The 14,918-nt window shown below is 44.1% G+C and overlaps 2 protein-coding genes across 2 annotated transcripts in view; one reads left to right on the top strand and one right to left on the bottom strand.

Moving 5' to 3' along the window:
* LOC307235000 (calpain-5-like) overlaps positions 1-14,553 on the top strand; it is a 32,014-nt gene extending 17,461 nt beyond the window's left edge. Inside the window, exons 4-13 of the mRNA XM_080006929.1 lie at positions 6,198-6,406; positions 7,578-7,770; positions 8,544-8,737; positions 8,899-8,976; positions 9,367-9,562; positions 9,929-10,051; positions 10,537-10,733; positions 11,381-11,502; positions 11,620-11,756; positions 12,297-14,553. Of these exons, the coding sequence (XP_079863055.1) occupies positions 6,198-6,406; positions 7,578-7,770; positions 8,544-8,737; positions 8,899-8,976; positions 9,367-9,562; positions 9,929-10,051; positions 10,537-10,733; positions 11,381-11,502; positions 11,620-11,756; positions 12,297-12,476 (1,629 nt within the window). The 3' untranslated portion in view covers positions 12,477-14,553. The remainder of the gene's footprint in view (positions 1-6,197; positions 6,407-7,577; positions 7,771-8,543; positions 8,738-8,898; positions 8,977-9,366; positions 9,563-9,928; positions 10,052-10,536; positions 10,734-11,380; positions 11,503-11,619; positions 11,757-12,296) is intronic.
* Positions 2,420-4,062, bottom strand: LOC307235239 (olfactory marker protein-like; the record flags this gene model as incomplete). Its single annotated transcript, XM_080007271.1, has 2 exons — positions 2,420-2,851; positions 3,976-4,062. The coding sequence occupies 2 exons, from the start codon at positions 4,060-4,062 to the stop codon at positions 2,420-2,422; spliced, it is 519 nt and encodes a 172-aa protein (XP_079863397.1).
* Positions 14,554-14,918: the final 365 nt, after the last annotated feature.

Raw genomic sequence — 14,918 nt, 5'->3', positions numbered from 1 at the left:
CGGTTGGACACCCCATCACCAGCTCTTTGTTTTGGGATTTCCTCTTCCTGAGGAACGAGGCAGGACGTGTAGGAGAGTGTGTTCCTTTTTTTTTTTTTTTAAGTGTTCAAATGTGGCTTTTTTTTTAATGGTAGCGCTGCATACACGCATACACAGGGCATTGATTCCCTCAGTGCAACAGCGTTGTCTCTGCCCGGAACCGATACGTCATTTCTCCAACCACGCAAAGTTAACGATCGACGTGCGGAAAAGATGCCGAGTGCCCCCCTGGGCCGAGCGCGCCCCCCCCTGGGCTGAGCCCGACGCTCACACGTCCGCCAGCGTTTCACGGTGGCGCACATCTGTCGCGCAGGCGTCGCCCCGCGCAGGGAGCACGCCGAGGGCTGTTTCCGTGCCGCTCCCTGTCTCCCTCTATTTTCCCTCCCTGCCCCCGCGCCGTGTCTTTCATTTTGTCAGCTCCCGGCAACTCCCCGGGTCACGCGTGGAGACTCAGATCCGACTCCCCAGGACTTGCCGACGCCGATTTGGCCACAAAAACCCCCCCCAAAAAAACAACAAAAAAAACCTCTCCCTGCCGAAGAACTGAAGACGCATAATCCTCAGCGCCAGGCACGTGGTGGAACCTGGTGGGAATGTTTGTCGTCCCATCGTTTACGTCCGGGAACGCCGGAGGGGAAAGAGTCAGGAGGACGAAGCCGAGGAGGTCACCGCGAAAGATGGGAGAGGGAGCGGCGGCAGAGAGCTGGAGAGAACGACGGGGGAAGGGTTTTTTTTTTAACATCGCTCGTACTTCCCTGTCTGTAGCGGTCGCTTCCAGTAAACCCGCTCGACGTCAGCGTTCGTGTTCCGAGTTGCAGTTTGCACGGAGCCGGCGAGGCCCGCGTGGCTTGGCGTCTGGGCCGTGGAATTGACCCAGATATTCCTTTCGAGCGCCACCCGGCGAAGCGCGGGAAGACCCGGCCGGCAGGTCGTTTTTTTTCCCCGAGAACCAGCTCGAAGGTCGTCCTTCCCGAGCTCCGCCCCCGAAATGCTTGACCTTTCCGTTGCCGGGGGGGTACAAAGGACATCCCGGTGAGACAGTTTGCCCGGAATGTTTTGGGACTTCACCTCACACAGGAACCATCTGGTGCGCTGTCAGAAGATGACGACATTCCTCCCCAGAGGACCCCACCCCCGCCCCCCTCAACCCCTCTGACCGTGGATGGGATTTTCTTTTTTTTTAATGACTTTTTCCTCCTTAATGTACATTGGATTCACTTCAGAATGAGGCCCCAGAAACCTCCTCCCCCCTCCCCTCTCCTCCCCCCGCCCACTGTCCCACCAACACTAGTAATGATCCACAACAATGAGAGCACACTCACGCGCGCACACACACGCGCGCGCACACACACACTGTGGCGGTGCAGCCAGTCGATATTTGATACACGTCTCTCCATCGATGGGCCTCACGGTCGCGGCGCTCGGATTATTTCCACTTCCCGTTCCATTCCACTCCAGTTCGCTGCCTGTTGATCTCCGTCGTTTTTTACACATTTAAACAGCCCTGGACTTTAAAAACTCGAAATCAACTTCGGTTGAAAAAGAATTGCGTTAAAAAAAAAAAAAAAAAAAGTAAGCCAGTGTCATTTCATTGAAACATTCATCTTTTTTATTTACATTCGGGATGAAACTGTTATTTACAAGTGACAGGACATGTCGTCATATTTTCACATCATATCCTTTTTCGTTTAAAGTGGAATTTTACATTGTCAACAAATTTGCAAATGTAGAAAAGAATCGGTGGCTTTCAGTCATAAGCTTTCAGTGTCAAGTTAATAAAACTCCAAAATATACTCACAATGTTGTAGATATCTTATGACAAGCAGGTAGTTTCAAACAGCGTGTGACAGCGTGCGCCCTTTTCTCAAAATGTTTTTTTTCTTCTTTTTAATCTGTTTTACCTGTAATTGGGTTTTTGATTTCTTTGATTTGCGGTTCCCTGGTAATAGTGGATTACGAACAGGTGGAATGCGTGACTTGGCTTTCTAGGTTGTTTAAAAACTTGACTTTTAACTAACGCGTTGCTAAATGTCAGCGTGGTGCACAGGGAGGCGCATGCGGGACACACGGGGGGGGGTGAAGCCGTGTCTGGCAGGGGAGAGAGAGAGAGAGAGAGAGAGAGAGAGGGAGAGAGAGAGCGATGGTTTTCAAAGGTGCGGAACAGAAAGGTGGAATGTTTGGAAAGAGGACGATTTTTGCCGAAGAGGGAGGCGATCGGAGCGCTCCTTCAGCCAAATCTGACTTTTCGGGTCAACGACGCTTTCACTCAAAATCACTAGTATGGTAGTTTGAAAAAAAATGTAAATGCCCCCGCCGACCCCTGCCGCGCGTGACGGCCTCCCCAGAGCACTGTCATCCCCGTCACTGTGGTCGCTGAGGGTCATTGCTCGGGCGTGAACTCCACCGTACAGCTGAGGTTCGCCGCCTCCGCTCCTTCCTTGAAGGCGAACAGGAAGTACATGACCTTCCGCACCTTGGCCAGGTCGGCGATCCTCTCCCCGAACTCCTGCATGTCCGCCTCCAGACACTTGAGCGGCGAGGCCGGCGGGTCCCCGGCGTTCCGCCAGAAGGTCCCGACGGGCTCCAGGAGCTGGCGGGTCATCAGGTGGGTGAGGTCCGGGGTCCACAGCTGGGAGATCCCCGTGACGGTGACCCGCCCGTGGCCGCCCAGCGCCACGTTCCACCGCGAGAAGACCAGGTCCTGTAGCGGGAAGTCCAGGCGGTGCACGGCCTCGTGGGGCAGCAGCAGCCGCTCGCCGTCCTGGCGCTTCTGGCCCGTCCGCTGCAGCGAGGCCACGCGCAGGCGCATCACCTGGACACAGTGAAGAGATAGAAAAAGCGATGGGAGGTTGAAGTTTGTTGAATGGACTCCCCAGTACACGCCGGTGCTTGATGGATCCAGACTTAATTTCCATTGATCCATTCAGGAGCCTTTTTAAATTAAAGTAGTTGAAAATCAATCTATGTACAATTTTCATTGTTTTTATCAAATGTTATAATTTCCGCTTTCTCTTATGTATCCCATGTAGTACCTACAAGTACCACAAGGGGCACACATACCCCTATTTTAAAAATATTTCTGTAAATGACAATTGGAAATGAGCTTTTTGTCTATCTTACTAAAATTGAGATAAGAAAGTCGATAGCAATTTCATTCCTGCGTGCCCAGTATAGAGGCAGCGTAAGGCCGCATGTTAACCGTCTTAGCTCAATGCAAGGCTGCAGATGGGATCAACTAGCCTAGCTCCTGCAAAAACAGGGACATATGCCTTCTAGCATCTCAGAAGCTATAGAGTAAAAACAGACGCAAGGTCTTGTTTTTTTAATTGCTGCTGCGTTGTGAACTACCATTAACAAGCCATCCGCCGGGAGCAGTGACGTGCAGCTTCCAGTGAGTTGGGGGTTGCCAGGTATGAACCGCAACGCTTCACACCTGACATCTAGCTCCTAGGAGCTACACTAAGTAGTTGGCTGCATTACTAATTGGTCAACTAATTGGATTTCAGCATCTCTTCTGTGATTTGCGTTGTCAAATTATCACGGAATATAACGGCACTCTAACCCTTCCTGCAGAATGCCTACAAAAGGCCTTATTACAAGAGGTGGTAACATTTAACAATAAGAAAATACGGTTTTGAGGGGAGGGGGTATTTTAAAATATCTATTACTGAAACCTATTTCAAACTTTTGTGTTGCCTTTTCTTTGGTAACTTATCTTTATATCCATATAATGAAGGATTAATATAACATTGCCCGTATATGTGCACAGGAATCACAACTATGCAATAAGGAATTTCATTGCAAAAAGGTTTTCTCCTCAATATTACTTCTCTACCCCCAACTTTAGCAACACAGGTACATTTTGGGGAAAGAAAGAAAGAAAGAAAGAAAGAAAGAAAGAAAGAAAGAAAGAAAGAGAAAAACTACTGTGAATACCTCGGTGAGAGAGGTGTCCTCTTTGAAGGTTAGAACCATGGCCTCGGAGGGGGCGTTGCCGGCGTCCCTGTCCGCTTTGGAGCTCATTTTCCTGGGTTGGGAGGAGGACGGGGGCTCCTGCTCTGGCTGCCGGTCTGGAGGCAAAGGATGTAAAGATGCTCTCTGTTTTCCGCCGCCTGTTATCCCCTGCTCTGTCTCTCTCTCCCTCCCTTTGCAATCTAACATGCAACCCCTCCTCTCTCCCCCTCTCTCTCTCTCTCTCTCTCTCTCTCTCTCTCTCTCCCTCTCGTCCCTCTCTCTCTCTCTCTCTCTCTCATCTCTCTCTCTCTCTCTCTCTCTCTCTCTCTCTCCCTGGTCCCCCCCCCCCTCCTTCCCCTCTCTCTCCTCCCCCTCACCCAGAGGGCAGTGTGACTGGTGTGGAACTGTGGTTGGGTCTGTATTGATTAGTGTTCTACATACAGTGTGAGGTGGAGGGGGTGGTTTTTTTTTATTTATTTTTTTAGGATGGTGGGATGGATAGGGATGGAGAGATAGAGGAATTGGGGGGATGGAATGACACGGGTGGATGGGGCTGAAAGTGAAGTGAGGACAGAGAGAGAGGAAGATGAAAATAGTGCCTTTCCCCTGTAACTTGGACTTTTTCCAGTTAAATGATCTTCCCACACCGACTGAATCACGACTTCAATATTCTATTACATTTGTTAAAATTTTTTTTATTACAGATGTTAAAATATTATAATATCAAACATTTAATCATTTAAACTCTAAAAGCAAGATCCAAGATTTCTTTCAAGTGAGTGTCTAGCGATCCTGCCATTAGGAAATGGTGACTTATTATTGTATGACTTTTTATGGCTTGTTTTATGATTTTATAAGTTGTCTAAAGTCACATCAATAACATTCAGATTAAAGTAAACAGATTGATGCAATTTATGACTTAATGCTGGAAATTTTTTAATATAGAACATAATAAAAACGGATTGCGCAACTTGTGTGATTAACAGTCGAACGCCCCCTCAAAACCAGTGTTTAAATTAGGTATTTATTTAATTATTTGTTTGTTTCATTTTTTGGGGGTTGGCGAAGTGGGTGAAGCACCAGGCGCTAGGCAACAGGAAGTAATGACGTACCAGAGGGAACTCTGGGAGTTTCCAGAGGGCTTCTGGGAGATCTGCCGGTCTTAGCTCAATGGATCAGTTATTTATTTATATCACACTGTGTGTGTGTGTGTGTGTGTGTGTGTGTGTGTGTGTGTGTGTGTGTGTGTGTGTGTGTGTGTGTGTGTGTGTGTGTGTGTGTGTGTGTGTGTGTGTGTGTGTGTGTGTGTGTGTGTTAGACACTGTACCCACTTTGTGTGTACATCAGGGATTTGAAGGTAGAATAAGGTTGCAAGGTTGAATACTCTCCTGGAAGCATTCTGTAGGAAGTTGTTTTTGTACATTAAACATTTAACAGATATTTATGAATCCATGTGTGGTGTGTGTGGTGGAATTCCCTAAAATATTTTTTTCAGGCTCTATTAACTGAGACTGTTTAAAAGTGTGTAGAGGGGAAAACAAGTAGAGCAGATGTTAACACTGAAATTGAAACTCGTCGTGCAAAATCTCAACAGTGGAGCTAAATAATGAAACAAAGGAAATATAAAAATGTAATAAATATTTACAAAAATACGATTTTCTTTGTAAAAATATGTAAATGTTAGCAGAGGATACTTGCAGAATTGGGGTAAAGTGAGAGTTATGCAAAGTGCACGTAAATGTGAAATGTTGAAGTTAAATCTGCACACTCCTCGACTTTGAGGTGATGTGTCTCATTCTACTGAAATACCAAAAATGGCCCTGATTCAGCTCATTTGACTGGAATACAAACCACGATAATCTTTCCTTGGACCAATTATTATCAAAACTCAAAAGCACTACGATACGGCCAGGGCTGCCACTGGGTCTCGATGCTTTTTTGGTCTTAACTGAATTGCGTATGAGGACATTGGCTTGAACAGTGAATGTCTGTCTTTAAAGAAATTAAAGACAGAAATTTTTAGTTTAAATCAATATGACCTTTTATTTAGTGTCTCCAGCGTAAAAATGAAAAAATGTTACACTGGTTTGAAAAAAAGTATAGTTTACATTCTGATTGTGATAGCGTATCGGTACCACTTTTAAATGGCTCCCAGCCCTGTTTAGGAGTCTTCTTTTAAATACTTGTTCCCTTATCTCTCCCAGGTGATCCCTGAGTGGAAGGACCAGGAGTGGGAAGAGGAGAAGTCCGACGCCTACGCTGGAATCTTCCACTTCCGCTTCTGGCGTTTCGGGGAGTGGGTGGACGTGGTGGTGGACGACCGGCTGCCCACGGCCAACGGCGAGCTGGTGTACTGCCACTCCAACGACAGCAACGAGTTCTGGAGCGCGCTGGTGGAGAAGGCCTACGCCAAGTGAGGCCTCCACCCGGCAGGACGTGTGTGTGCGTGTGTGTGTGTGTTTGTGTCTGTGTGTGTGTGTGCGCCCGTGTGTGAGTGTGTGTGCATGCGTGCATATGTGATTGTGTGTGTGTGTGTGTGTGTGTGTGTGTGTGTGTGCGTGCGCGTGTGTGTGCGTGTGCGCGTGTTATTTACCCAGAATTTAATGTAGTGAAACAGGAATGTTCACTGAGACCGTGCAAATATCCCAGCATGCAAAGCAGTTCCACAAAGAGAAACATACAGTTCACTCCCTAGTAAAGGACAGAGCAGTGAACAAGTGGACGATTTGACCCCAGTGAGAGTAAAATAACCCAAAATAAGCACCGAGGCAGTGTCTCTTTTTGGTGGGTGAGGTCTATGAAAGGTGCTTTACAAATAAAGGTTTTTATTATTATTATTATTATTATTATTATTATTATTAATAATAATAATAATAATAATGTTCATAATCATAATACTCATTGTAATTATAATATAATCATTAATCATTATAATAATAATAATAAAAATAATAATAATAATAATGATAATGATAATGATAATGATAATAATAATAATAATAATAATAATAATAATAATTAAATAAGGTAAAAGGTGGGTGAATGCAGGTCCAGAAAGTTAAAATCCTGCTTTGTTTTTGCTGCTACATGGGTTGATGCTCATGTGCAGTAGTTGACTCAAAACCCCAGAGTGGAATTGGTCTTTCTGAACCCGGATTCTCCAACTCCGGTGAGATACGCGACGGAGGATTCCTCACGACCTGAACGACCAGCGGTTCTGTCCTGCTGGAGGCTCTCGGAAGGATTTTTGTCATGAAGCAATTTATCATTTGGATAAATAATAATTTGAATTGCAAAATCGAATGCTGCCACACATACCGTTTTTCGTTTGAGTGCATTTTTCTTCTACGTTTCTGGTTCTTCTTTTCGCTTCCCGAGGCAAGACGTTTCACTCAGCAATGCAGGGGTCCTGGAAATTGCTTTAAATTTGTTTTATCATCAATCACAATGTTTAAAAAAATATATCGTTCCCTGAGAATAGAAAAAGGATCCATTATGTCCAGTAAGTGGGTGAGGCCCTCAGCAGTACCCTCTTCAGCCTGTCGCTGATGGTGCTCTGAGTGCGTATTTGTGTGTGTTTGCAGGATGTACGGCTGCTACGAGGCCCTGGACGGGGGCAACACTGCGGACGCTCTGGTGGACTTCACCGGGGGCGTGTCGGAGCCCCTGGACCTGATTCAGACCAGGTCTAATGAGGACGAGGAGAAGCGGAGCCTGCTGTTTGAGAGAGTCCTGAAGGTCCACAACCGAGGAGGACTCATCAGCTGCTCCATCAAGGTACACCCACGCACGCACACGCACGCAAGCACGCACGCACACACTTACACCCATCCGCACACACTTACACCCATCCGCACGCACGCACGCACACACACACACACACACACACAAGCACACACATACACCCACACACACTCACACACATACACCCACTCACACAAACACATACACACACACACACACACACACACACACACACAGACACACACACACACCCAGCTTTCTTATTGTTCCACTGACCACAACGACTGGTAAAAAAAAATCTGCCTATATGATTAAATTCTATTGATTTTAATTTCTGAATCAATTGAGCAAATTGTAATATTGATACTTTGTTTGGAAGTTATGCAACATTTTCCCACTTATAAACTACACATTTAACTACTCCAGAGTCACAAATGTATTATTTTTGGTTATTAACTAACTAATAATGTTTTTTTTATTATTATTTGATACATTTTGGTTTATTAATTCATTATTAATAATTATGTATTAATGATGTTGTTGTTATTCATTACTTATTTTAGATTTTAGAGATAGAATTTTAAACTTTTTAAACACAATGTGTTTTGTATTTCAGTAATTTTTTTTCATCTATCATTTTTTTAATAAAAAGGTGTCATCCAATGAGGCAAGTTCAGTAAAACCACGCTCATCAAGTCAGATGGTGCACTGAAGAGACCTCGTTATGTGAAGAAAAGCGACATAGTATCGTGACCCTTTGCATCAAAATCAAATCAAACCATGGGACCCTGTGTCTCCCTCCTCAGGCCACCAGTGCAGCGGACATGGAGGCCCGTCTGGCCTGCGGTCTGGTGAAGGGCCACGCCTACGCCGTGACGGATGTGCGGCGCGTGCGTCTGGGCCACGGCCTCCTCGCCTTCTTCAGGTCCGACAAGCTCACCATGATCCGCATGAGGAACCCGTGGGGCCAGCGCGAGTGGAACGGGCCCTGGAGCGACAGGTGGCGGCCAAAGGATTTATCTATAGTCTACTTATATACCTATAAGGAATGATGAAAAAAAACCTATTATTATTATTCCTTATAGATGTATTCAGTAAGCATCTGATTGATTATGTTGATTCTTCTGATATAAATATAATAATATGTATGTTCTTTCCCAGCTCTGAGGAGTGGCAGAAGGTCAGTAAGAGTGAGAGGGAGAGCATGGGAGTCACTGTGCAGGACGATGGAGAGTTCTGGTGAGTGCGGCAGTTCTGTCCCCTGGTGCTCAGAGCGGGTACTGCGCTCCTCTTCTGGCGTGTTTTCACTCCTTCATCTCCTTTAATTCATTTTATTCTATTTATTTTTATTTAAAAATGTTTTTTTGTCTCTCTCACTACCATCCTGCTGTCTTTAAGATTGGATAAGGACTACGTTATTAATTATTCATATCTTTCAAATCAATCTTCCTTCATCGACGTCATTCGTTTACTGTGTGTTTACAGACATTACAAAATATCCCACATCCCTTTGATTCCTTACTGCTATTATCCATACTTTTTTTAGCCATAATTTAATTTTCCTCAACTCTGTTCCTCTCTCTCTCTCTCTCTCTTTTGCCCTCCCGCTGCTTTCTTCGCCCCCCGCAGGATGACGTTCGATGACTTCATGTCCAACTTCACCGACCTCATCCTGTGTCGTCTCATCAACACGTCCTACCTGTCGTTCCATAAAACTTGGGAGGAGGCTGTGTTGAGCGGCGCCTGGCGTCGCCATGACAACCCGCTCCTCGACCGCGCCGGAGGCTGCACCAACAACAAGCAAAGCTTCCTCCAGAACCCCCAGGTGTTTGAGATGGAAAACAGAAATAGTCAAAAACACATAAACAGTTCAACATCGTACCAGTGCGTCCATGTTGTGTTCATTAATTCATAGTTTCTCATGTAATGGTCCTTCAGTGTGTGTGTGTGTGTGTGTGTGTGTGTGTGTGTGTGTGTGTGTGTAATGTTCCCTCCCTTGGTGTGGTATGGGAGCTGGGCAGTAATGACAAAACCATATATCACAATTACTTTTGACCCGTACCTCGTTATCAATTTTTTTTCCCGTTTATATATATATAGTAACTATGTCAATAAATAATAACAAATGTGTGTGTGTGTGTGTGTGTGCGTGTGCGTGTGCGTGTGCGTGTGTGTGTGTGTGTGTGTCCAGTACGTGTTTGACGTGAAGAAGCCGGAGGACGAGGTGTTGCTCTGTCTGCAGCAGAGAGACCGCCGAGCGACGCTGAGGGAGGGAAGAGGAGAAAACATGGCCATCGGCTTCGACATCCACAGGGTATCCATCCATCATCCACCCATCCATCATCCTTCCTTCCGTCATCCATCCATCCATCCATCCATCATCCTTCCTTCCATCATCCATCCATCCATCCATCATCCATCCATCCATCATCCTTCCATCCATCATCCTTCCTTCCATCATCCATCCATCCATCATCCTTCCATCCATCATCCATCCATCCATCTATCTATCTATCTATCTATCTATCTATCTATCTATCTATCTATCTATCTATCTATCTATCCATCTATCCATCTATCTATCTATCTATCTATCTATCTATCTATCTATCTGTCTATCTATCTATCTATCTATCTATCTATCTATCTATCTATCTATCTATCTATCTATCTATCTATCTATCTATCTATCTATCTATCTATCCATCCATCCATCCACGCATCTATCCATCCATCCATCCATCCATCTATCTATATATCTATCCATCCATCCACCCATCCCTCCCTCCCTCCGTCCAGGTGGAGCTGAACAGAACCTACCGGATGCACGTCACGCAGCAGAAGGTGGGCGGCAGCGTCTTCATCAACTCCAGGAGCGTCTTCCTGCGCATCGAGCTGAAGGAGGGGCGCTACGTGATCATCCCCACGACCTTTGACCCCGGCCTGGAGGGAGACTTCCTGCTGCGCGTCTTCTCCGACGTCCCCTCAGACTGCTGGTAGGGAGAGACAGGCCCGAGGTCACCGGATCGGATCCTTATTTACCCTCTCGCTCGCATAACTCAGATCAGGAGCAGTGATGATGGTAAAACGAATAATTGTAAAGATAAACACTGTATAAACAGCACATTGAAGTAAATGTAATGATACTCCATTAATTGCTAAATGTATTTATTTATTCATTGCTTACTCACACATTACATTTGCCTTTACGCATACACACATGTTTTCACATAAATATCTAAAAACATCAATCTACTCACACATGACAATAATACATATATATACAGTATACAATATAAATATATATATATATATATATATATGTGTGTGTGTGTGTGTGTGTGTGTGTGTGTAATACATTTTATTTACAATATATCTTTAATAAACAACTAAATAATTTGATATTTATATTAAGAATATATATGAAAACATTCTGCGCATAAAAAAGAGCATAAGAAACAAGTAAATGTTTATTGTGTAATGTTATAATAACACATTTTTAGCAAAATGGACATAACACAAAGAAAAGACAAATGTAAATTGACACTGTTGATCTTCTTCCTCTGTCTTACTTACCCCACACACACACACACACACACACACACACACACACACACACACACACACACACACACACACACAGTGAGCTGACCCTGCACGAGCCCCCCCAGACATGCTGGTCAGGTCTGTGTGGTTACCCCTCCCTGGTCACTCAGGTCCACGTGCAGAGAGCGGACGGACTGGCAGGACAGGACTCTGACGGAGGTACGTATGCTACAGAACTAAAAATATATACAGTATATACATATATATCTATATATAGTACCTATAAACATGTATTTCTCAACCATGTGTGTGTATGCGTGTGTGTGTGTGTTCCAGGGTCGGACCCGTACGTGATCATCCGCTGCGAGGGGGAGAAGGTTCGCTCTCCGGTCCACAAGGACACGCGCAGCCCCGTGTTTGACACCAAGGGGCTGTTCTACAGGAAGAAAGCCAACCAGGCCATCAGCATCGAGGTGTGTGTGTGTGTGCGTGCGTGCGTGTGTGCGTGCGTGCGTGCGTGCGTGCGTGCGTGCGTGCGTGCGTGCGTCCGTGCGTCCGTGCGTCCGTGCGTCCGTGCGTCCGTGCGTCCGTGCGTGTACCTGAACCATCGTGTGATGACACCAGCGTGTGATGACACCAGCGTGTGATGACATCCACACAGGTGTCTGTCAACATCGTAGCACGTCGTGTTCATGGTTGTCCACTAGAGGGCAGCGTTGATTAAACCAAAGTTGAACGAGGACGTCGCAGAAGACGTCATAAGTTGTAGAAATATTTGAAGGGTATTCTTCACGAGTCTCACGTATAAATACACATAAATATGTTTACCTGTAAATATATACCAAAGTGTGTTTAAACCTTGACTGCTGCCGGTCTGCCCTCAACCTTTTCCCCCCTAACGTCGACGTAAATGGGTAAACATGAAGTAAGAGAGTGACATTCGGTTGACGATAATCACCGTACCCATGGGGGGGCTTTAAGTTGGAGTGTTTTCCATCTCCCTTTGCGTGCAGATCTACAACCACAACGTGCTGATGGACTCCTTCCTGGGCGGGGCCACCCTCACGGCCGACCCCAACGACCTCCGGGAGCAGCACACCGTCCACCTGAGGGGCAAAGGCAGTGGCCGTGACGACCTCCCCGGGACCCTCACCGTCACCCTTTTGACCAGCAGGGTGCTCACCAACATCTGAAATAGACAGACGTTAAAACGGGTGGATGGGTGGACGGGTGGATGGGGTTCTTCTATCATAAACAAGTGGCTCCGCGTGATACGAGGTTGCAGTTTGCGGAATAGTTTTCGATGAAGAGTTTAAGGGTACGATGAGATGGTTTGTCCGAAAGGGACGATGGGATTTGTGGGGATTTGGTGGATGAAGGCACCTGTTTCCCTTTAAACAGGCACAACCCCCCCCCCGCCCCAAGAAAAATCCCACTTTGCTCCACGTTTGAAAGGCAGGATGAGGTGGTTTTAGCCCTGGTGGTGTGCAGAAGTACTGCAGGCGGCGCAGGGAATCGACTGAGGATAAAATATTGAAACAACTTAAGTTGACGAGTGAGTTGAACCTATAGTATGCCGCTTTAATGAAGTCAAATCATATATTTACACATGATTTGTCATATGTTTTACACCTATTAAGGTTTACATGAACCGAAGGAGTGATATGACGGCAAACCAAATATGCATTTATTATTATTATTTTTTAATCTTTTTTTGATAAAATGTTTTTACTTGAGCAGCGTTCGACCCCCGTCGTGGCTCAGTGACATGCAGCTGGGCTTACACGTGAACCGGAGGTTATTGTTAAAAATTGTAAGAAAGGCCAGTCGTTTGATTCTGCGAGTAACGTTGTACGGTGCGGTTCAACAAACATGTCACGTGACGACACTGTTAATGATGCATGTCTTACACTATATCAAAGCCTATTATTATGATCTTGTGCGGGACCGAGTGTGCCAAAAAATCTTCCATCCAGTAAAATAATAGAACCATATTAATCCTCAAATGGATTCACATATACTGTATATCTACGTTTATACATATACTGTATATCTGTATGTATATATATATATATACACATATCCTTTTTTTCGAATGCATTTTTTTATTCCCTGTTCAGTGACCGGGAATAGAACCCTTAACCCTGCCACTTTAACTGCCATGTGCCGTCGAGCAACACAGGAAAATGAACCACTAGAAGTCTCAAATGGACATCATGACTGAAACGATTTTAGAATGATTTTATGATATATATATATATATATATATATATATATATATATATATATATATATATATATAGAACCCTTAACCCTGCCAGTTTAACTGCCGTGTGCCCTCAAGCAACACGGGAAAATCGACCACTAAAAGTCTCATAGACATAATGACTAAAACGATGAGAATGGTTTTATTATTTTAGAATGAATTGAGAAAAAAGAAGTATTATTCGAAAAATGTTCAGAAAAATGTCAGTACGTCCAGCTGCATCACCAGATGTGACCACACGGTGGCAGCACAGACACAGTTTATCATCTTCAGTTCAATAGCGCAGCATCATCAGCTGGAAAGCTGCAGGATGGACTATGGCCACAAATACCTAAAACTCAAATGTACTTAAACATCACCATGCCTAGTATCTCAATATAACCACGTCAGATGCAACCCTGCCAATAACTCAGGTGTTTTTAATAGAGGGCGGCCTCTTCAACCACTAGATCTGTTTCTAAAATACGACCCGACCGACTCCCTCCCTCCAACCATATTTATCACTCAGCGTGAAAAAAGAAACGTTTTTCTTTTTTTTTGTCGTTTATCTTAAAACTATGAGAAAATAATAAGTGTCAAATGAAGTTTACTTAATCTTGTAGATAGAAATGCAGAGTTAAAAGTATTTGCCTTATGTAGAGGACTGTATTTGAAGTACTTTTGTTTAATTCACATAGAGTATACATGTTTACTTTAATTGGAGTTTACAGATGCTGAGTTTAGATTTGGTTTATTAACGCAGACTGTTATGTTCCGTAGATGAACACAACGCAGATTTTCACGCGTCTTGTTTAACGTTTTGGCCTTTGACGAGCTGTTTTTCAGGTGTTTTGTGGCATGTTTGCAGACACAACCAGTGTAGTGTGTTATTCCACCTTTGATGTTTTGTATTCAGGACGTTCAGTCCAAACATAGAGACCTGTAGTGTCTCAATACAAAATAAAATCTGCACTATCACAAAGTCTCCTGTGCATGGATCTTAAACATGGTTTTCAGTGGTTCGATATGAGTACAATGAAAAACGAAAAAAAAATAAAATAAATATATATATATATATATATAATATTATAAAATTTATATATATATATATATATATATATATATAATATTATAAAAAATATATATAATACAGTTCAATTAGGATACCGTATGTGAATCATTTAAAAAGTCTGAAAAAATATCCAATCCAGAAATGTATAATTTTGTTTTATATAATAAAACATTCAATGGATAGAATGTATGTTGATTTTTCATATACACATACACACATTTCTGTCTTTAAATTATTTCTAAATCATAATTTCTTTCTAGCATTTAAATTTTTTTAGAAAAATGTGCCGATAATCCTCAGATATCCTGTAAATGCATA

This window comes from Zeus faber (assembly GCF_960531495.2).
Source record: "Zeus faber genome assembly, chromosome: 9".
In the NCBI taxonomy this organism is placed as follows: domain Eukaryota; kingdom Metazoa; phylum Chordata; class Actinopteri; order Zeiformes; family Zeidae; genus Zeus; species Zeus faber.
The sequence above is the reverse complement of the archived record's forward strand: the minus strand, read 5'-3'. Positions and strand labels throughout refer to the sequence as shown.